Here is a 23,044-nt window from a genome sequence, read left to right on the forward strand (position 1 = left end):
CAAGTCACAGAAACAAGGCTTGCAGTTTTGTTTATTCATTAAATAACAATGGTATAAAACCCGCATCATGGTCAGACAAGCTCAGTCAGAGTCTCACACTGATGCTGGGACAAAAGCAGGACATGAGAACAACACATGCACCTTCTGACAGTCACAGGCTCTTGTTGAGAAAACACTTCAGCAGCACATCTCGACCACAGCGTCCATGTTTGTCCTCAGCTGGAAACAAACCCACGACTTTGAGATGATCTTTATGGCCGCCTGATTTTCATTGTCCGACGAGCCTCTTCAGCTTTTTGCATGGAGATCTGAGATGTTCCTCAGACACCCAGCAGACTGGTGCTGCAGTTGCACAGCAATGAGGTTCTTTAACTCGCATCCACTTGTGAGGTAAACCTGGCGGCAGACTTTGTATGTGCTTTTTTTCTGACACTCTGGTTTCCTCCCGCAGTCTAAAAACATTCAAAGGTTATTAGCCCATGACCTCCACGTTTCCATGTGTTTTTTAAAACTCCAGAGAGATGGCGTCATTGGACCATCCCTGGGTTTCTCTGCGGACCTATCTGGTGTCGTGGCCTTCGGGACACCTGTGGCTGAGATGAGCTTCCTGCGTGGTTCACTGAAATAATTGCTTTCTCCAGGAGGACGAGGCAGACTTGACACTTCATCTCATAATGAACTCTTTCTGATGTTAACTCAATAGGTTTGGTTTTTCCTCTGGGTAACAAGAAAAGCTGGTCCATCGTGAATCACCAGAACAAAAGTGTTGTTGGGGGTTGAGAACCCAAACTCACAGCTGCTGAAAACACATTGCCATTTTCCTTCACAGTCTTAGTTTTTGTGCTTCCTTCACGTGTCCCAGTCATGAAAACATCTTTGCACAGTCGTTCACGGTGGTGCGTCATCTTGGCAACACTCTCCAAGGCAAACGAATGCGCTGACTTTTGGCAACTTTCGTGGTCCAGAACAATCACAGTTGAATGTATCATTATCAGGATCGCGTGCTGGTGAACCGCTGACCCCTCCGCACTGGGAGCACCATCTTCCCAAGGCCTGTCAGGATTTTACTCCAGGTGATCGGACACATGAGGAGCACAGCTAGTCCACAGGCTGATGGCCAAACCTCCTCACCTGCACGTATGTCAGTAATGGACCTAGAATTCAAGATAAAGCTGGGTGTTTTGGGGGATCTGTTTAGCCTGTAATCACTTTAGGAGATTCATTTGGGCTTTGCCACGTGAGCTGATTTAGGAATGACCACGGCACGGAAGTGAAAGAGGAAAGCTGTTAGATGCCAGCTAAACTTTCCACCATGGAAGTGTGGGCTTTGGCTGACGGTGAGTCAAAGGGCCCATTTGTGCCTTGAGCTGCCTTGAACTTTAAATCAGGCACTTTGTATTTGTGCTTCAATTCTTGTTTTGTTAAGAAAGTCTAAGAGGCATCATATTTTAGGATCATTGTGCTTTGCTTCGTTTTTTTCTTTAAAGAGTCAGCCTGGCCCAATCCTGTGCTCTGGCGCCCGTCTTGCCTCACTAGAATGGGACTGAGTCAAGACGGGGAACAGCAGAGAAACCAACCGACCAGCGAGGAGACAGGCGATCACATGCACGTGGCGCCCTCTGGTGGACAGCTCAGCTGCTTCTCAATGATGCAGCGGAGATAGTAGTACCTGCAGCAGACCACACACGATCACATGACTGAAGGTCAGGCAGCGCCTACAATAACGGGTTAACAAAACCTACCTTCTCCTGAGCTTCTGCACCTCCCTGTCCTCCTCCTCCTTTAACTTGGTGATGAAACTCTGCAGGACAGGCATCTCAAACTTGATGTACTGCGCCACCTGACGGACAATACGGGCAGCAAATACACTATTCTTATGTAGTTCATTATGTAGTTATCCAACACTGGAAATAGGCAAAGAAGACGCGTCATGTTTCTCACATCATACGTGACTTCCTCTCCCAGGTCTTCTTCCATCAGGAACAGCTTGCAGACCTGCTCACACGGGCCCTGGATGATCCTCCACACCAGAGGATAGTCACTTCTCTTCAGCTTGACACGCTCTGGAACATCCATGACATCCAGAGTTGAGTGCGGCTGTGACACAGCAGCGCACACATACACATGCACACTGCCTCACCTCCGCTGGCGTGAATGAGGTAGAGCCCAAAATCATCGGGGCTATTCTCAATTTTGAACTTGTTGAGGAGAACTCGCAGCACTTGTGGGGTTTTCATGCAGCTGTTGATCCGAACGTTGGTCACCGAACCAAAGGCAGGCGTAAACACCGCTGTCTGGAATTCACGCCATGATGTTGTAACTCGGGTTTAACATGAAAAATCCAGACTTATCTCTGAGTTAGGATGTGCCACCTTGTGGTTGTAATAGTGGCCATTGATGGAGAAGCGATGTCGTCTGATCTTCCTCTGGTCGCTGGGTGACCTTCGCTGACCCCGCCTTAACACACCGGCATCACTTTTGGTCCTCAGCAACTGCGCAGAGGTCTCGCTGTCGTCTGACGAAGAAACATTGATAAGATTGATGCTCTCAGAATTTAAGAATTGAAGAGTTGATTTGTGTTTTAGGCTTCGGTGTAAGTTACATGAATCATAAAAAAACAACTGTTGAATTCTATCGAAGTCATGTTTAAGATAAGTATCCTGCAGACGGCTCTTTAAGTTTACAGATACTTGCTTGTATTTATGAGAAACCCAAAGCCCACTAACCCTCTTCATGTGGCTCCATCTCGCCATTGTCGTCTGGCCCGTTATCGGTCAGCGTCACTTCCACAGTGGGCGGAGCCTGTTGTTGCGTCTGTTGACCATCTGAGGTGTTCGGCGGTCTAGAAGAAGAATTTCTTTTCAGAAGCACTGCTGGGTCACAGAAAAAAACACTGCTTTGCGCTCGACATTTTTGCACTGTCAATAACAGTCTATCTTTATTGCTACTCCTCTGATTGACATTTTGAAGACAGTCATTTGAATTCAAAGTTAGGACAGTGTAGCTTTTTTCGGTTTGACACTGGTGACCAGTTGCTAAGCTTCAAGCTTTGTTGCTTCATGGCAATGCTCCTAGTACACCACATTTAGACGACATCTCTTCACAACGGGATCTTCTACAGGAAATGAAGTTTCCTCCCACACATCAAATGTAAACAATGCCATCAGGCCACTGACCTCTGATAACCTCCATCTGAAAATCTAGACCAAATCCATATTTTGCTGCCAGCCGATCAGTGTTTCCGGTCAGTGTAACTGGATATGCTGCTCCACATACCCTTGACTATCCAGATTGCAGCCCGAGTGCCAGGATGTGGAGGAGGGTGGAGGTCGAATCCGCTCGTGGTCATCCTGCATCTGAAGCCTGATTGGTCGACGGAGGCCCCAAAAGATATTGAGCAAACCCTCGACGACCAGCTCCCCCTCTTCCTGTGTGTGGAGAGATGAGCTGTGATCAATACTCAGACGGAATATACACAGACCGTGCTCAACAACTGGGCTGACGGCTCAGATGGTATGGATGTATTATATTCCACATGGTCGGAAAATGAGGGAGCAGACGCACACACAGGTCATTTAGGACGCACCTCTCTGTGTCGGAGCTGCAGATTCTGCCCTTCATAGTAGATGTTGTAAGTCTTTAGGTGAGACAGCACCGTCGTCCTGGAGACACATGTTTTGAATCGACAATAAGCAACACAAATATGATGTTTTCACACTGAGTTCCTTTAGACTTGGTCATTTCTTGGTCAGTCCCCAAGAAAGAGTGAAGATGACAGCTTTAGTAAAGCAAACAATATTTCACCTCATCTTTGGAGCCTGCCACCATCTAACAAGCTGTGCTGTTCATAGATATGCTGCACCGGTCTGATCTGGTTCTAAGAGCTGCAGCGGAAGCAAAACCACAAGCGTTCTGCTTTCACTTCCTCTTTTTTAATTCTCTGGTTTACTAACAAAATTCAACTGAAACTTAAATCAAACCATCACGACAAGACAAGAGTGTGGTTTTACAAGACCATATGGGTGGACCATAAAGTGGAACACACAGAAGTGAGCAACAATTTGGCAAAATAATAAGAATAACCTTACAAGATTATGATCAGTAAAAAAAAACGTGTGTGTGCGTGTGCGGACGACTGATGATTCAGCAGACTTCTCTCTTACTTGCTGATGAACTTGTTCTCTCCAATCTGAACTCCGTCATGTGTACCATCCATGGTCAGCAAGCATGAGTCGGGCTGCAGAGAAAAAGAAGAGCGCATCAGTCCCTCTTACCCAGTCTCATGACTCCTCATGACTGCACGCAGCAACACAACACACACACACAGGATGATTCAGTCGCAGCTGACTTAGCATTATTGGCCAATCCAATACTCCATGCCACCTCAGGTTTACACAGACTCATCTCAGTTGCATGAATCGTCTCAACGACTTGGCCTTCAAGTCCTCCACCACACATTGAGGGCCACGACTGCCTCTCCTCCTCTCTGGGTATGTATTTTACACAGGCGTGCAGCTGCTCCTCATGGATGTGCGCCAACAACCCTCAGAGGTTTCCTTCGTTCTTCGTGTGTGTTTGTCCCTCTTTGTGTGTCCGCAGGAGGCGGGGTAGAAGCCTCTGGAAGGACGGGAACAGGTGGAAGACACAAGGACCTCCAGACACAATAACTCAGCTGTTCCCACTCATTACACACAAAAGGCCAGCAGAGCATGCCATCTTTTATGAAAGGAACTTGCGCCATCTCTCAAGTAAAATATATGTAGACCTACTGGCGGGTTGCTGGGAAGCAACACAGAGCGTCCTGGACCTTTAGTACAACGTTGGGTATGACACATCAAGAAAACCTTCAGTGAGCTGAGATAAGCAGCAGAATGTCAACCACAAAGCTGGTGTGCCAGTATCTTTGGCAAACTCAAATAATGTTGCTTTACCCAAATGAGATGACAGATCAGTGGGTGAAAGGTCATAACTGCATTGAAAGTCGAGAATCTAAAAATTATCAGCACTTTCACAGATATGCCACATTTTTCTGAGGCTTGTGTGTTCATACGATCCGATAAGGTCTGAAGCATGTGACGCACTGTTCGACAGGCTGGTGTTTTTCTCTGCTGATACACTGAAATGTTTCATAGGTCTGTGACAGATTTGAAAGAAACCTAAGAGTTGTTTGGCTGTTTGCAGTGTGAGGGTAGTGAAGTCTTGATCTGCCGTCGGATACTTCTCTGCATCTGACCACATTCATGGCATCTTCCTTAAGATTCTGGCATTTACTGTCACTGCAAAACTCTCTAACCGATGAGGACAGAACCGCTGCCAACAACACACCCAGATGGAATTAGAAAGGCTTCTTCATGTACTTCATTGTTGTTGGTTCTGATTACAAATGGACCAACATTCATGTTGGGCTCTACAACTAGAACCAATCAAACAATGTCAGAAACATGTTTCCAATTTATGGTCAACCACCAAGCTATCACATTCACACATCACACACTACACTGGCTTGGTACAGATGGGAGGAGCTGCTGAGAGACAGTACGTCCACGTTACGCCTCTACGATCAGCAGGACATGGAGCTTCACCACCTTGTTTGCTCTTGAGATGAAAAGCAGAACCATATGAACCACAGTTCTGGTGAGACCCTGGGACACTGTACAGACCAAAACAGTTAAATCAAGGGACAAACTTACCATCACTGATGTTAATCCCCCTCAAAACATTCTGCTCTAAATAGCCCTAAAAGTCAACACAAGTTTTTGCCTCTTCTTCTTATGACAGCAGCCTGAAGTGCAGCTATGCTTGTAGGAAGTGATCCCCTTCCGCTAAATCACTTCCTCTCTACTGAGTCAGTCTCAGAGGAAACTGACAGTGTGTCACAACTTCCTCAATTCAAGCAGCGAATTACCACCCTTTAAGAGTTTACATCAAAACAGCATGTTTCCATTTTAGACTGATAAGCTTCCCCCTCCAGGTCATATCTCATGTAACCTCTTGCATGAACAATTTCACAACACTCATTCACTTGCTCCGCTACAGTTAGGGGCTGATGCAACAAACCAATTGACTTTGGCAATCTCTGAAATTCATGTTTCCATTTAGCGTGACGGGATTAAATATTAAACAGTAACCATCCCACCCCCAGCCAAGTGCATCAATATTTCAGCAGCGATATCAAAGCCTGTCAAGCTCAAAAACCCTGCCATTGATCCACACAATAAAGATCATTAGTCATTAATAGAGGGCAGCCATGCGCGGAGACTTGTTAATGTGCGGTGACGCTAAAGATTGGCCTTCAAGTGTGGTCTGGTGAGTCACCAGAGCCGAGCCAAGTTCGGGTCAAATATAATTGATTCTTCCCTAAAGAATACAGAAGTAGAGGTAATGAATTTGACATCATACTCTTCATATTTACATTTGGCAGTGTATCTGGAAACATCCGAGAGGAGATTCTCACTCGCACCATTACAGCTTGCTCTATCACTGCGGTGTAAATGAGTTTTCAATATGGCAAAACATCTGCTGATCCAGGTAAAATATTATCAATTGCAAGTCAAGCAAAGGCGAGATTCAGGATAAAGATGGAGGTTTCATGCTGCAGGGTAGTGTGGCCGAGCGGTCTAAGGCGCTGGATTTAGGCTCCAGTCTCCATGGAGGCGTGGGTTCAAATCCCACCACTGCCAACTGGTCATTTTAACATAAACGTTCATAATAGCTACGGCAATTTACACAGCAAACACTACAGACAGCTGAAGGGCTATGTTGAACTGAGGGGGATAACCAAAGCTGGTGGGAAGACGAGAATCTCGATGGTTTTCAGATTTAGAATAGGTAGGAATCCTTTACCATCTCACAATTTCCCATTTTTGGGGCCAGAACTCCATTCAAAATTGATTTTTCTCGTAATGATTTCTGATCATGAACGTCTCACATCTACTTTGTACACAGAAAAACAATTAATGACGGTGTCTTTTCACATTCATAAAGTTTGAAACATGTATCCATGCTTGGATGGAATTGTCGAAACTGTTGGGCAACAAAATAAAAGTGCTTTTTTATTTTGAAAACACCGTTTAGTTAAACACGCTAACGTTTAAACTCTCAGTAAAGTGCCTTAACTGGCGACTGCTCTTTTAGACTCTTGGCGAAAGCCGTGGCACAGTGCTCTCAGTGAAGAACTTTGCTGTCTGTGAAGCACGGCACTGCGGATGACTGTGGTTTCCGGGTGATGCCTTGCAATACAGTCCCATGCATTTGCCTTCTGCCATCTTAGTTTGGGTATGGGTAACGGGCTGTGTGGTGACGCCAAGACTCGCACGTTGCAAAATGGCGGAATGCGAGCAGAATTTTAAAAATGTCTGTATCACTGTATCAAGCCTGTAAACGATTCACCACGGCAACAAATGAAACAAAGAGTGGGTCCTCCTACTTTTCCTCATTGCAGATGGAATCATTAATAACTGTCATGTGGAAAGTGACTGCATCTAAGACGCAAAACCTACTTGTCTGTAACTAAAATATAGAAATGTACTAAGGCATAACTGAATTACAAGCAAGTGTGGTGTTGTTCAGTCTAGCAGCATTCAATGTACACATTTATTAAAGCAGCTGTGATGAATGTGACTTGAACACTATAAACGTATATGCAGTGGGATATTAGTGCAGTTGACCTGTGACAGTTTAAACTGAAATGCAATATTTAACTTTGACTAAAAATGTTCATTCTACGTGCTGTGTGTGACACTGACCAGAGTACTTCAGTGTTCAGGAAGTCTTATTAGGGGCGGATTTAACATCCACTCGAGGTGACTATCATCGTGGAGGATGTGGATTTCCAGAAAGAATCAAACTGACCCGCTGCAGACTTGCAGAGATTTATGTCGGGCGACAAGTTCCACTCGAGGAATTCGGCAGCAAAGCCCAGACAGAAATTGTTACCTAGCGCCCGGTTCTGCCTGATGCCTCAATGCCTTGATCCTTGATGGTCTTGATCCTGCAGTCACCCCAGAAATACAAAATACCAATATTTAAACACAAAAGTCTCCTTGAGTGACTTTAGAGACAGATTCCAGCCATGCAGCGAGCATTGCTCACAATTATCGTTTGTTAGTTTCTCAGTCTCAGTAATAAAGGCCATCTAATCTTATCTAATCTAATGCTAAGGTGACGTCACCAGCGGTCCTCATGAGTCTGTGTAAGCACATGCTCTGCAGAGAGAACAGTGCAGACATGACCAGTAGCCAAACAAACTCCGTCATAAACATAGAGTGGCTGAATGTTTGCGCTCACATTTACTGGGGTTTATTCTGACATGTAAGACCCTAAAATATTTGTTCACTCTGGTTACATCAAACAGAGTTTTCCAAAATCTCCACCTCAGCCAGAGAATTTTCAAAAAGCAATGGGGAACAATGGAGCCAAATTGCAAACAAATGCAGACGTTTTTTGAAATAATGGCTGATATCGGACATCCCTACTTAAGATACAATATTAAATTCATGTTTTGTGTTCTCCAGTCACTGACAACTGCATTTCTTCCCTGTAGACCAATTCAGCAAAAACTTCCTCCAAACAAATCCTCACACTTCCAAACACATAAGATCTCATCATGCTGCAACACCTCTGGCTCCACACAACTGCTTTCAGTGGCCTGTGAATCTATTTGAGCCATTTCCATCGCCTGAGTCTTCTGCATTTCCCTTCATGTGCACCAAACTGAGTCATCCTCCTCCATCTTGACTTATCTCCATCATCCTCAAGTCCTCCTTCATCACGACCTTCTGTTCTTCTTCTTTTTGCCCAGTATTTTTCCATCTCAAACGTTCTTCGTCTGACATGTTCTCCAGCTCTCCTCTCTATATTTTATTATTACCAGCAGCTGTCTGGTCTCGTTGCCACCGTCTGGTTTTCTCATTAAAGCCTGCTCCCTCGTGAATGAGTAAACATCTCCATTAAAACTCATGACCACAGCTTCCTGACTTCCCCCTTTCCCTCCCTCTATCATTGACACACATGGTGGCTTGTTTTCAACCCCTCCGTAAGATGAATGGCTCGACCCCCCCCAAACCTCCACCCCAATTCTCTTCCTCCCCCATTGCTGCCTCTTCATTACTACAGCACTGCCTTGCTATTATCACCATTGCTATGGGAACAGCAAAAACATCTGAGCTTCAACACTCTGGAATACTGAGCCAAAAATAGTTTCTGACTTCTTGTGAGACACTGCAGGGTTTCTCAGCTCTGTTCATGAGATTGCTTACTGTTCACAGTGTTCAGAAATGACTTCAACTTCCACACGATCAGACACTGTCAGCCGCATTGCAATATCAGACTACTGAAGCGCATCAATATATTGCACATGCGCATTAACAAAGGGATATTTGTTGATGGTCAAAATCCACAGAGAACCACAAACAGTAACAAAAAAAAGTGAAGGCCACTGTGCTCGCACAGAAAAATGAGACAAAAGCACATGATTCACCGAGCAGACACTAGCGATAATATGCCACTAACTGCAATATAAAGAAGCCACGACAAGTTAAGAGCAAATCTGCATCTATTGGAAGGAAACTGTTTCTTACTGTACAACCTTCAGAGATTAGAGTAACTAACAGTTCACCCACTGCTATGTTCACCTTGACAAGGATTCACAGCTCATTCTTGGGTGTTAAAAGATAATAGTGAATCATTAGTAGTGTCTGCACTGTTGCTTAATAACATGACACTTTGTTTAGATCAAGTTATCATAAAATAAATAAATGAAACTAACTTTACATCATACAATGATCACCGATGTCAACTGAACAGACAATAAATAAATAAATAAAACAATGACTGAATATTAACAAACATCTTTACTATGAGTTTCTGACATGATGTTACAAGTTTTAACCGCTGCATAACTTACCGCTTAACTGCATTTTTTTTATACATCTCACACTTGGAGTTTTGTAAATGTATTTATTTCAGTCTAATGGATCATATATTAGCAATCTTCTAATAGAATGAACATTAAATTAGTAATAGAGTTATGATACAGTTAAAGGTACCATTCTGACTGCTGTGTTGAATTTGGTTAAACTGAGATTCTCTGTGGTTATATCGCGGGAGATAAAGATGAAAATATCCGATCTGTTTATCTGTGATATAAGTATATAGACATGTGACTGAAATTATGAAATACTTGATGGATAAACATGTTAGGTGTTTTTTTTCTGTGTCAAAGTTCATCAACAGTGTAGCTCCTGAGCTTTCAGGCATTGCAGTTCAAGTGACGGTCCTTGGTTATTAAATTTGTGACTGTAAGCAGAGGCCAGTTTAACCTCCCTGAATAAAAGTTACCAGGCTATAGTCAAGCGGGTGGAGGCGGAAACACTAGTGTTGGGCACAACAAGCTGGATATTGCTGCGTACACTGAGGGTGTTCAAAGCTTCCTCGCTGAAGGGGAGTTAGGGACGCCTCGGGACTGATCTACAACCCCAAATGTTCCGTGGCAGTAGAAACAATAGTCGTCCCTCTGCTGCTTGTTATGCAACACCTACTTCCAAATGTGGGCCAATGAGAGTCAAAACGAGGATAACTGTGGGGATATCACGGTTATCTGTGGAGTCGGCATCATAATAAAGTCTAGTCTGGTACCTGCAGCGTCTTCTGGGAACCTCTTCCTCCTCCAGCAGTCCGGCTCTCCTCCCAGTCAGCAGCGCCTCGCTACACCTCCAGTCTTCCAGCGTAAGACTCGCTGTTGAAGGTCCGCAGTCTCCGCGTCGCCCTCCCGACTCAGTCGGAGGTTCTAGCGCTCGCGCCAGAGTCCGGCTCTCCGAGGACGCAGGTCCACTCACCTCCCGTCCTCGTGCGACGGCGTGCAGCAGATCAGCGGGGTAGCGCGTGCATCCCGGGGCGCGTGCGCTCCATCTGCCGCGGCTCGCGGCGCTCAACCAATCAGAGCGCACCAGCGACGCGCCTTTGTTCGCGTGATGAAAGGAAACAATGGGAGAGCGCCAACCACTTCGTTATGAGGTGGAACAACTCCGAGTGTGTTGTCGCTCATCTCTCCTGTGTATCCGCATGGATCTGCGTACAGTCTGGATGAACGTCAAAAAGTCGTGCAGTAGATTACTTAAGATAGAAAAGGATGCCAAATAACTTTTGAATGGACAGTAGTGTAACAATGAAAATACCGTATAGAGTAGGATAAAACCATGGCATTCATTGCCTTTTATTATAAACATATATGACTGGATATTGGGAACGACAAGGAAATTTACTAAGGCATTTACCAAACTGTCTTTAAGGAGTGGTGATTTAACTAGAAATAATAGAAACTACTAGTAATACTAGAAACCCTAGTGGCAGGAGCCGGTTATTGCCATGAAACTGACATACCAGTTGAAGATATAGCTATTGCTCAATTGGTGCTTTCAGTTAGATCTAGAAAGCCACAAAGTGACTTGGTGACTAGGAAGGATTTTGCGACCAAGGTGCGATGAGTGTGATCTACACCGACGCAGTACAATACTGAACGGCTTCAACAACGAGCATGTGGGGCGAAATTAAGGTTCATCTGACCAGGCAAGCTCCATTTGGTCCGTGTTCCCCTGAAGATAGCGGCTAATCGGCACAAAAAAAGAGAGGCAAGACTGTAAACAACCTTTGGGAACCAAGACTTGTTTGAACCTTTTCAGCAGTAGAAATGAGGCATCAACTCAGTGTAAAAGCTGGACTGAAGTTTATGTTTTGAAAACAAGTCACAGCAGATTGAGCCATCAATGAAAACAAAAGACAGCATACATTCTGTAACGTCTTATGAAATAGATTTCTAGAAAAAAAAACACTTTTCTGCTACGATTAGTTCACAAAATTTAACCTTTCAGGATGTCTGTTAAGTACACTGTAATATAATTTGTTTCACACCGTCCTTCGGCTCGTTTGATTGGATCAAAACAGGTAGCAACAACTGAATAAAAAACATTGTTGACAGGATTATGCATGAAATCATTAGAAAAACAAAGCGTGCGTCTCCAGCGGCATTAAGATTAAAAGTTTTGATTTATTCCTTACAAATATTTGCTTGCAAAAACAACACAAAAGTATGTATATGTATAAAAACATTTCTTTCCAAAGATAACACACGTGTTACACCAAATGTAGAATCTAGCAGCCCCTTCAAAACAACTGAAAGGGATAAGAGTTACACCCTCTGGCCATCTTCTTAAGAGCCATCGCAACGGTAACAAAAGCCAGTTCTTATCGTCAAAGTGTTTCATCTAAAATTACGATCATACCAGACGAGGAAGCAGCCTTCGGCACCGATGCTGTTGAGTAAGAAGACAACAGCCGCCAGCGGCTCTTAACAAGACGGCCATCTGATGCATCAAACAAGATCATTGCCAGGGAGGAAACTCTACAAGTGAGAGGACATGGTGAACACGTCCACAGGAGAGGAAAGGTTGAGATACATAAACGTGTACAAGGAAAGAGATGTAGAGGTGATTAATGAGGTGAAAAACATTTGACGTGATACAAAGAGAAACATTTGTTCATACCTGCTCTTGAAGCCACAAGTTTAGCACCACCCAGATCAACTACTCTTTCACCCGATTGCTTCTGGAAAAACACCATCTTTACATTTTAAGGTTTTGAAGTGGCCCGTCAAAGACGGTTCATTTCTTGAAGATCAGCCATGTTGCCTTCTCTCATCTGCTTTTCTGGTTTTCAAAATCGGCTACAATCTGGGTTGTTTCACGTCGATGTGGGCAGTCCTAAACAGGAGCGATGTCGTAGAGCAGCAGTTCCACAATAGTCCTGAGAACCATTACGCTCAGGCTATAACTGGGCAGTGTGTGTGCATATCAGCATCACTGCCGTGTGTACGGTATAATACACACCAGGTCATGTGATCCCAATGTTCTTGGCACCTTTATGTGTACAAATAAACATTAAATAAAAGGCCCAGAGGTTACAACCAAGCTGCAATTACACATGATCAGTAATAGATGATGGAATGGATTTGAAGTAGCGAACGCGGTGGTCGATATCAATGCTCTAGAGAAGTTTTCGAGGGGTCGGTCATTTCGTTGTGATTCTAGCCACTGCACGACTTTGACATGAGAAAGAGTCTGATACAAACTTGGGGTCTATAAGTGCCAACTCCAGAGTGTGTGTGTGTGTGTGTGTGTATAGACATTAAAACAAAAACCTGAAAGTTGCAATATCCTAACACTGTCTGAAAATAACTTTTCTTCATCACAAGTACAACAACTGGAAATGACAAAGCAAATAATTGTGTTTAAATTTGATGTTTATCATTCCGTACTTGGTATTTATCTTTGTGTGCTTGTTAATGTCACAACTCAGAACCAAAAAAAAAATATATATATATATACATACAAAAAGCAAAATCCAGGATACATTTATGAAGTCTCTTTAAAAATGTTGAGAATGATAAATATTTTACTTGCCCCCATGTCTTTCTGAAAAATATTGCCTGTTTTGCTTCTTCTATAGTAGATTTTGTATTTCCCACATATCCATACCTCACCCATGTTTTGTTTCAGTTTTAAATATATACATATATTTTGTATAATAAGTTTTCATTAGAATCTGTAATATTCACAAATAACATTTCTTCTTGTGTCTTTTATCTTACCTACATTTAGGATTTAGAATAAAAAAAAAGTCATGAAATAATAAATAATTTAACAATGTAATTTACTACTAAACAATGTCTTCAAATTCAAATTGTTTGCAGTATCTATGTTCGACGCTGAGGTCATATATGTAATGTAAGATTTGCTATCTACAAGAGGAGGCGCAGACGAGAGGTCGAATCAAAGGTAAGAAGTATTTTAAATCATGTGACAGTATGTTATAATTTTTATCGTTTCATCGCGGTGCAGCAAAAAAAACTGTTTTTGTCTCGATAACCTTTGAGAACTGCCACTGCGATCTGTTGTCCACAGTTGAACCCACCAATGAAGAGTGAATTCTCTCTTCAAAGTCGTGCGGTGCAAGCTTGCCGATAATCTTTACTGGGCGTAAACACAAGTATATTTTCATCTTTGTGCAAGAGACACATCAAGCTGCTTCAAATAAACGACACAGCATCTTTCTTCACATAAATAAATAAATATAGATGTATATAGAAGCAAAAGAGACACAAAGGCGAGTTGTGAATTTGTAAATGAACGATTTCTTACTTAAGTTAGCTAGTTACTCACACTAGAGTAGACATTTTGTGGAGAATCACCACTGTAGATTAACATCATATCCCGACAATTTTAATGAACAGAGCCTGAGATACTGTAACATCTCCACGTGAGGAGAGGGTTGAGAGTATTCAAACTGAAACGCAGCAGGTCCGACAGCTGCAATGACCCATGAGGCAGAGAGCCACGTTGGCCAGGTCCCACCAGGCAGCGATGACACCGTTTCTGATGACATCATGTTTAGAGGGAGATTAACAGTTCAGCAACTGTGAATGGACACGTAAGGTTTTTGGTACATAATCACTTTGGACCTCCACTTTAGCCATTTTAGTTCTGATTTGTCACAAGCTGAGCTCCAGGTCTGATCAGCGATAAGGACTCACGACGAGGCACGCGGTGGGATCCAACTCAGTGTTCCTCAGTGAGCTCCCCAGACAAGACCAGCTGCAGCAAACCACAGAGGTGACAGGAGTGTGGGGGTGGGGGGAGGTAGAATGAGATGGGTCGTGGCACGATGACAACTGATCAAATCAAAGTCTCAGGTCGTCCATAATCAATAATTATGACCGACTGTCTTTTAATGTGCTGGTCATTTCTCACCTTTGATGACATCAAGTTTTGTGCAATTTTAAGTGACATTTTGCGACCTTGTGTGTATGAGATAGTTCTGTCAATCATCAGCCGAATTACTGCGGAAACAACTTCACAACTATCACTTCCAGCACTAGTAAAAAGAATACGAGAGACAACGGTCGAGAATTCCAGGTCATGTCTCTATTTTGGACTTCTGAGTTGCCATTCCAGGAAAAATGAGATGGCCTTGAAAACGCTTCTCCACTGACATTCTTTTCTGAACTGAGGAGGAAGAGTGCAAAATCTAATTCAACAATCAGTGTGCGACGCCTCGGGCACCTGACGAAACCACTTTCACATGCGCCTAGTGTGGACTGTGTGTGCGTGCGTGTGCGCCCTGTCATGTGTTCATTTGCATAATGCTCAATTGGCAAAACGTAATTTTCGGTCCATTTCAGTTGAGGAAGGCAGTGAAATTGGGGCCTGATTCTCGTTCTCCAAGACTGGAAGTACACCACACACACACACACACACACACAGATGTCTCCACATCTTAATAGCATGCTTGTCTTGCTGGAGCATGCTTAAAACAGCATAGTGGGACGTGACTAGGTAAACTAAACGAATACTGACAGGAGCTGGTGCAGAATGGTTTCACCCACATCCTGCACCGTTTCCCTGTCCTCCAATCTCCCATCCTTTCATCTCCAACAAACCCCCCCTGCTCCCCGATAGCAGCCAGAAACCTGCATCTCCCGCTCCAGCACCTTTGGCTATACCCGGCTCTCCCCTGATCCATTGTCTCTTTCCCCTGCTCTCCCAGAATCCCCCTGTCCCATCCGGCAGGTGTCTCGTAGTCTGCCCCACTGGTACCCAGTGAAGGTGGGGCTGATGGGGATGTACTTGAAGAAGGGGTGTCTCCGGATGAAGTCCATTCCAAACGGAAGGTCGTATGACTGCATGCCCTCCAGCTCTGCTGCACTGAGGCGGGTGCCACGTTTGAGCTTTCGCAGGCCTCGTTCTTCAGGAGTTCCTGGAGGAGGGAAAGAAGGCTAGCTCATCTTACACAACCATGCACACGCAAACATTCCTGCACACTGCAGCTGTCAATCAAATGATTACCGAACACGGGTGCGACGAGATCTCATAACACTAGAGCTTTCGAGATGAAACTCATAATTCTTGTTCCAGTGAAAAGCTATTTTGCTGGCAGAGGCTTATCAGACTTTGGGTGATCCAAATAGCAGCAGCCCAACTGCTGCTGCAAATGGGTCAACTTGGTAATTCCATGAACTGTGGTGGGTCCCACTTTATGGATGCAGGTCAAACAACCCTGCCATGGACATGGTTATTTCACCATCAGCTCAGCCCCAGCAGTGTGGAAGCGTATCTCGCTTTCACTGGTTAATGTCCCTAACATGGCTGCCGTGGGATTTTTAGTTAGTAAGTTTGTTTTATCAGATCGGGCATCTTTCCACTTGAAGATTCAGACCTAATTCATGTCCTGCGGCTTGGGAAAAATATTTACCTTGCAAACTAAAACATGAAAATGAAAAGTTTTCGTGGAATGCCGAGCAGGAGAGAGAGGGACGAGAAAACTCACACACAGTCCAGTGGCTGTTTTACGTCATTAAATCAGCCAAACATGTACGACAAACGTTTGTTCCGTTTATCAGTACATTTTGCAAGCACATGAGCATGTGTGTACTCTGACTGTCTCCTGTCGCCAGTGACTCAACGTGCACACAGTAACAACACGATCAGAGCACACAAATAGGAGATGTTTAAACTGTTACAGTTTGTTTATACATGCATCGTTTTCAGGTGCGTTAGGTACGTTGACAGTGGAGAGAGAATGGGCGAGTGGTGGACAAGGACCTGCATTTCTTTGGAAGTTTGAAAGAGTCTGCAAGCGATAGTGCAGTGGTCTGTTAAAAAAAAAAAAAAACAAAAAAAAAAAAACAAAGTCCACCCCCCGAGGTGTAGGTGTGTCTGAGTGATAGACGCAGCTATGTAATCAGTGTAAGAAAACAATGCCGTACACTAAGGCTAACACAAGTGCAACACAAAGACAAATACAGAACCATCACAGCTCACTACTCCAACATCACAACTGCACTTGTGATGCCACCTAAGACAGCTGTGTTCTCATTGCAGCTGCATCAGAATTAAACGAGGACTTACCAGGAATCGTGTTGTCCAAGATAAAAGCCACTGATCCTCCGACAAACATGGCTGTGGTGAGAAGCACGTTCAACACTTGGTCAATCTCAACGATGCCTGAAAAGAAAAGATGAGCGGATTAAATGAAGCTGCTTCTGCGTTCAAGTTCAACACCTGAACTTTCATGCAGCACTTTCTCACCAGTGACCAGCGGGTTCTCCTTGAGGTAGCTGGGCAGCATCAGTCCAAAGAAGATGGAAAATCCCAAGACAAACAGGTTCCTGGATGAGTTGAGGTCAATGAACTGCAGGTTGGAGAGTCCCACAGCGGTGATCATCCCGAACAAGGTGCAGAAGAGTGCTCCAAGAACAGGGTCTGGCAGCGAGGCAAACAGGGCACTGAATTTACCGATGAGGCCCAGGAGCAGCATCATGGCTGCGCCATACTGGATCACACGGCGACTGCCCACCTGAGATTAAAAGAAAGGCATGAGCTTGAGACAGTAGAGGTCCTAGCCACAAGACATTTACGTTCATCACGCAACTGCCTGACAGAACCACGGATTCAGACTTCTGATCATCATCCTTGCTACTTCAACCTCAGCTAGAAGTGATGCATTAACAGCACAAGAGTAGGTGACGCTTTCAGGTGGTCTACAAAGGCAGTTCTAGGACTCTGTATTCATGACAAGTAATAGAAACATGATGGAGTCGTCCACTCACCACTGAGTTGCAAAAAGTATAACGAAAGCGATCACAATCACTAGACTGTCACCCACCTTTGTGATTCCCAGTACGCCTATATTTGGACTGGAGGAAGTGGATCCATTTCCTGTCCCGAAAAGCCCATCAAGCACACAAGACAGCCCCTCTATGAAAATCCCCCTGTGAAGACGATGATAAACAAGCCATTCAGTCGCCCACTTGTCCACATGGTGACTCACACAGGAGGGAAGTGGAAACTGACCTGTTGATGGCGTGAATTGGAGGAGGCGGGGCACAAGAGAGTCGGGCGCAGGCGTAATAGTCTCCAATGGATTCTATGATGCTGGCCACAACAGCGCTCATCATGCCGATCACACCAGCAGCAGAGACGGTGGGGAAACCCCACTGGACTTTAAACACATAAACAGACAACTGATGAACAACTGGGGCACCCATATTCACACCCATCGTCTCACGTCATGAACTTAAAACCACATCATTCGTGTGAGCTTTGAGTGATATCATCAAACTGGTCTTGAAGTAACAATTTAAAGAGTATCACTCACCTCCAGGCAACAGTTTGACAACATATTGGGTGCAACCTATTTCTGCTTAAGAATATACCTACAGGGGTACGGGATCTTGAACCATGGCGCAGCTGCGATGATCCCTTGCCGAGCATCGGTCCGTGCGTAGAAACCGTATTTGTCCTTCACAGGCGGGAAAACGTCCGTCACCGTGAAGATGAAGCAGAGCAGCCATGACACCAGTATGGCCATGATGATCTAGAAGAGAGAGAAAAGTGCGATGCAAATGACTGGAATGCCTGATTGTTATTTACACTGATGACGCACAAATATTAAGTAACTGAATATATCTAGTAAAATATTGCAAAAATAAATGGATAAATAAGTCACATATGGCCTTAGGTGGGGAGAGTGAAAAGCAAGGCCGAACAATGGCATGTGACACAATCAACCCGTCAATGCATGAGCTAGTTCAATGCCAGTCAAAGATGACTTGGACTGTCAGACCCATGTCTCACATTTTTGCTTTTCATTTATCACTTTCCTCGTAGTCTGTGGTGTCATTATGAAGCACAGGTGGTACCGTCACTCAGGTGAAACTTCAGTATGATTCAAAGGTGCTTTTCACGCTGCGCACTCAAAACAAAGTGTGACGTGAACACAAGCGTAGGGTTTTGGCTGCGGACTTGAATGCCGGAAACTACGTGTTTAGCGTGATTCCACACAAACATGATAAATGCCAGGCTGTAAAGGGTCCGATCGCTGTCTGGGTGGACAACATTGTTCAAAAACAACTTTGCAGTCCCAACACTGATGAGTGCACCCGCAAGAGACTGGTGCTGGGGACGAGAGCGGGTGTGGGTGTTTGATAACTCACACGCATTTATTAGGCTGATAACCATCTGATTTTATTGACAGTGCTACAAAAATGAATAATGTTGGTATCTGAATGTTGCTGTGCTGTTGCAACTGCAGTGATCTGTGCAGCTTGTCTGCATGAGGAGAACAGTGATGAGGAAAGACGCTGTTTTTTCCTACGTTACTGAAGATTACCAGACTATTCTTTGATAATTTTTGATGTCTGGAACTCTACTTCACTGATTAAAATATTCTTGATCGGCAGTAATCTCTTGCACTTTGTTCAACTTGTTGTGCGAGTGGTCTGGCCCGTATCACGCAGCTTGTTTCCTCTGCTTTATTATTATTATTTTTTTTTAAATAAACAGGATAACATTCGTTCATACCACACTGTTATACTATACTTGGCTGATAAACACCACATTCTGTAACAGCTGTGGAGATCTGTCATCAGTTAATAACTAAGGTGAGGATGACTCGTCTTGTTAAGAAGTGACAGAGAAATGAGGTGGTCAAGCCGATGGTTGTAAATAGGTTGTCTTCCCGGCTGATAATGACTTCCTTGAGATGTGCTTCGTCGTGGGCCACAAACCAGCTATTTTGCTCAGAGCGCCGCCAGCTGAGGAGAAAAAAGGAGGTGCGAGGCTGCACAGCAGGAGGCGAATCAAGCTCAGGCCACCTGAGTCAGAATCCACAGTGCGAAAACCCCCAAAGTCTGCATAATGTTGGACTTCGAATATTTAGCGGATCCACTGCGATGTATTGAACTCTATATTAACACGGAACTCATCCCTGACATGGAAAGAAATAGATGCCCCGTTGGTCGGAGTTTTAGGACTGGGTGTGCAATGCAACACTGACCAGGGTTGGGTTTATACATTTTCCCCCTTGTGCTGCAGGGCTTTGTTCCGTTAGCTGATTTTAATTAATAAAGCACGATACCATTAGACCTTGGAATAGTTGCACTGAAGTCTTCAAAAACTTCATTCAGCTTGTCATCGTGGCAGCACAAACCGCTTTGCCGTAGTGCCATGTGATCTCCCAACACTACATTTGCGATCAACCAGTAGATTGCGATCGACATAATGGGCACCCTAGTTCTAAGTAAGTAAAGTAAAACAAAGATGTGTAATTCATATCAATCTGTATCAATTCATCTCATTCCTTAATAATATGTAGGCCAAATAGATAAATAAAAAAAATAATGCAATGTTGTCAAAATAAATGACAATTCCATGTTTTCCCCCCAAATCGTTCAGCTCCAACGTGCAGTGACACAGTTGCCAAGCGCCTTCAGTTAAATGTCTGCAGTGTGGAGATATTGATAATCTCCATCACTTATCTATATAAGTGAGAGGGAAGAGAAGAGTAGCAAGAATAGAATTGCAGTTTGCAAGTGTCCAACGACATATTTCCTTCCGCTTTTGTTTGTGACATAACTAAACCACCGGGCAACTCCAAGTCCTGCTATTGCTCCAGGAAGAGGCCAGTGACTTCAGAGCTGGGCTACAATTTACTAAATTATTATACAATAATTTCTAGTATTCATGAATATAAAAATATTGCTCCGCTTTGGAAATAAAAACACTTTGATGCCAGTGTATCACTATCAATCACCAGCAGAGGTCAGCAGCAAGCATGCGGCAATAACGCTTCAGCCGGGAGAAAAATGAAACCAAATCACAGATTACATGAGTCATTACGCGTTCAGATTCTCCTGATTGCATTGGAACAACAATGTTAATGATGTTCAAATGTAGATTTCGATTAAATATATTCAGACCTTCAGGCTGCACTCATAAAAGAGACTTATCTATTTACAGGTTACAAAATAGTCGTTTATAAAACAGTTGCATTAGAAACGTTATAAAAGATTATTTTCATTCCCAGAAGACAATAATGCGTCAACTTTATGTTGTATTACACCAATTTAAGTTGGTATAAGGAATAGCAAGGCTGGATGAAATGGAGAGTTAAAAGTTGCATCTCCAGTTGAAAAGACAACATCTTGCATTGCTTTCAAAAGGAGATATTTTTATTATTCTATATTTATTTATTTTATATTTTTATCTTACTGTCATCAAGATATTGACACATTGAAGAGACAAACTAACCGACCTACCGGAAACATTTTGAAAACTTGCAGTCGGTAGGAGGTCCAGCCCTTCTTGGCTTTATAGATGGGCAGAGGGAAGTGAACATTCCTGGCATATTGGGAGAAGAGCAGCACGAGAAAGATGGTCCTGCAGACAGAAGCAGTCGGCGTCTTGTTAATTATAATTAAGTCATCCTGGAGGCAGAACGAAGTGGGGCAACAGCTTCTCCAGTATAAACCCGTTCCCTGCTCTTCTCATTGATTCCCCAAGGAGACACCATGGCCAATCAATTAACTTAAATGCAGCCTAAGAGCGCATCAGTGGCAATTACCGGTGTGACACCCACAAGTAGCATCCTGACGCAGCAGGAGCTGATGACACACCAGCTCAGTCAACAATGTGCTCTTCCACTGGGGACTCGGCTCGTGACCATGGATTAAAAGTGCAGCACTTCTCCCACTCTACTCTTTTAAAAACAAGGACAGTTGAATGATTTATTAGTCACGTCACAGACCTTTAGGCTGGTTAAGCTGTTGCGATCCACTTTCATTAAACTGCAAGCCAATAAAGTCAGACAGGGGCCAGGCAGGACACATCGATAGCAGGATGGTGTGTGATGACAGATTTCGTCTGATAACATTCTTTTGGTTTTCTTGGACTCTTATTTGAACTCAAATCAGAGAACATCTCAGCAACAAAGATCCTCTGTTTGGTTTAAGACTAATGGCTGAACAGAGAAAGTTCACTACACTATGTGGGTCAACAGGTAGTAAGGGTGATTTGACTGCAAAACAACTTGAATAAATATTTGAGGAATCTAACAAGCACAAAACGAACACATTTAATTTTAGCAGGGAGAACTTAACACATTAAATAAAATACATGCAAATAACACATTACTGGAGAATACAAACATGAAAACGATTTTGACACAACTTACAGCATCGCCACACCCCAGTGCTTCCCTGCTCTCTCCCCCGCAGCCTGGAAACCCGACAACCCGATCAGTGCAACCGTGGGAGTGATGGTCAGAGGTCCAATGTACTTGAGAAGAATTCCTGGGAGACCCAGAGCGCCAATGCACACCTCAACCAGACATGAGACAATGATGGCCCCCTGGATCTGGGAGGGAAGATAAAAAGTTACTGCAACGTAGCTGATAGAAAAATATGTGGCGTTAAATACATACAATTTCACAAGCAACCTTTATTATACAACATTCTGTGTTAGACAATCAGGGAAAAAAATGTAAAAGCATTATTTGTAAACACGGGTCACACATATGTGTTCTAAAGTCCTAAAACATTTCCTAAAATTCTCCTGCTCAGCTACATAAAGTCAGTACAGTCAACTGTTTTGTTATTTTTGTCTCAAGTAGTCTCACAAAACGTGCGTCTCGTAACGGTCTGACTAAATAGCAATCACTATCATCCCTTTGGGCACCGATTCTTTATAATGTAGGTGCTGCCTGCTGTTCAGAGATGTCCTATTCAACAACCTGATTTGGTTACCTCAACGTGCTGCAGTGGAAACATCAATCAGCAGCTTTACAAAACCGGGAAAGGTTAACTGCACATTAACGACTCTAGTAAGCGGCCAATGAAAGCCGGCAGCCACAGACGGCCACACAATGTTCCCCCTTTGTGTGGACTCAAGACACACACTCACAATTCTGTCTGAAGCCGCAGTTACCAAACTCAGAAGTTGTGCAAGCGATTATTTCAGGGTTGAGTAATGCTAAGCTAATGTTTACTTTGAAAGGGCTCGAGAATCCAAGCAAACATCCTGTCTTCTGTTCGCTTATGCATTATTGGAATATACAGTGTGTGGTGCGGCCTCACCTCTCGTATCCTGGGGTGCCAGATGTGTTCGGTATGGAGGAGGTCTGTGCTGTTCATAGAGGGGATATCTGAACACAAGAA

General features: G+C 43.8%; 2 protein-coding genes and 1 non-coding gene across 6 annotated transcripts in view; 1 reads left to right on the forward strand and 2 right to left on the reverse strand.

The window, feature by feature from the left end:
* Positions 1-22: 22 nt before the first annotated feature.
* Positions 23-10,861, reverse strand: LOC128763052 (ras association domain-containing protein 2-like). 3 transcript variants are annotated; one of them, XM_053871786.1, is made up of 11 exons: positions 10,636-10,861; positions 7,936-7,990; positions 4,164-4,237; positions 3,587-3,662; positions 3,277-3,428; positions 2,727-2,842; positions 2,373-2,515; positions 2,141-2,294; positions 1,942-2,063; positions 1,743-1,840; positions 23-1,669 (listed from the first exon to the last, which is right to left on the reverse strand). In XM_053871786.1, the coding sequence occupies exons 3-11, from the start codon at positions 4,214-4,216 to the stop codon at positions 1,600-1,602; spliced, it is 984 nt and encodes a 327-aa protein (XP_053727761.1). In that variant the 5' UTR covers positions 4,217-4,237; positions 7,936-7,990; positions 10,636-10,861; the 3' UTR covers positions 23-1,599. The 3 variants fall into 3 exon arrangements, with proteins under 3 accessions (XP_053727761.1, XP_053727760.1, XP_053727759.1); XM_053871785.1 differs by lacking the exon at positions 7,936-7,990; XM_053871784.1 differs by lacking the exons at positions 7,936-7,990; positions 10,636-10,861 and adding an exon at positions 5,691-6,080.
* Positions 6,599-6,680, forward strand: trnal-uag (transfer RNA leucine (anticodon UAG)). Its single transcript has one exon. It is a non-coding gene; the product is annotated as a tRNA-Leu (tRNA).
* Positions 10,862-11,723: 862 nt separating the features above from the next.
* The window catches only part of slc23a2 (solute carrier family 23 member 2), a 33,823-nt gene continuing 22,502 nt past the window's right edge, over positions 11,724-23,044 (reverse strand). For both annotated transcript variants that reach the window (XM_053870339.1, XM_053870338.1), the window contains 9 exons: positions 22,964-23,031; positions 22,063-22,244; positions 21,149-21,269; positions 18,270-18,426; positions 17,904-18,051; positions 17,716-17,821; positions 17,139-17,406; positions 16,959-17,054; positions 11,724-15,807 (listed from right to left, as the gene is read on the reverse strand). In XM_053870339.1, coding sequence (XP_053726314.1) covers positions 15,548-15,807; positions 16,959-17,054; positions 17,139-17,406; positions 17,716-17,821; positions 17,904-18,051; positions 18,270-18,426; positions 21,149-21,269; positions 22,063-22,244; positions 22,964-23,031 — 1,406 coding nt within the window. In that variant the 3' untranslated portion in view covers positions 11,724-15,547. The remainder of the gene's footprint in view (positions 15,808-16,958; positions 17,055-17,138; positions 17,407-17,715; positions 17,822-17,903; positions 18,052-18,269; positions 18,427-21,148; positions 21,270-22,062; positions 22,245-22,963; positions 23,032-23,044) is intronic.

Source organism: Synchiropus splendidus, chromosome 7, assembly GCF_027744825.2.
Source record: "Synchiropus splendidus isolate RoL2022-P1 chromosome 7, RoL_Sspl_1.0, whole genome shotgun sequence".
In the NCBI taxonomy this organism is placed as follows: Eukaryota; Metazoa; Chordata; class Actinopteri; order Syngnathiformes; family Callionymidae; genus Synchiropus; species Synchiropus splendidus.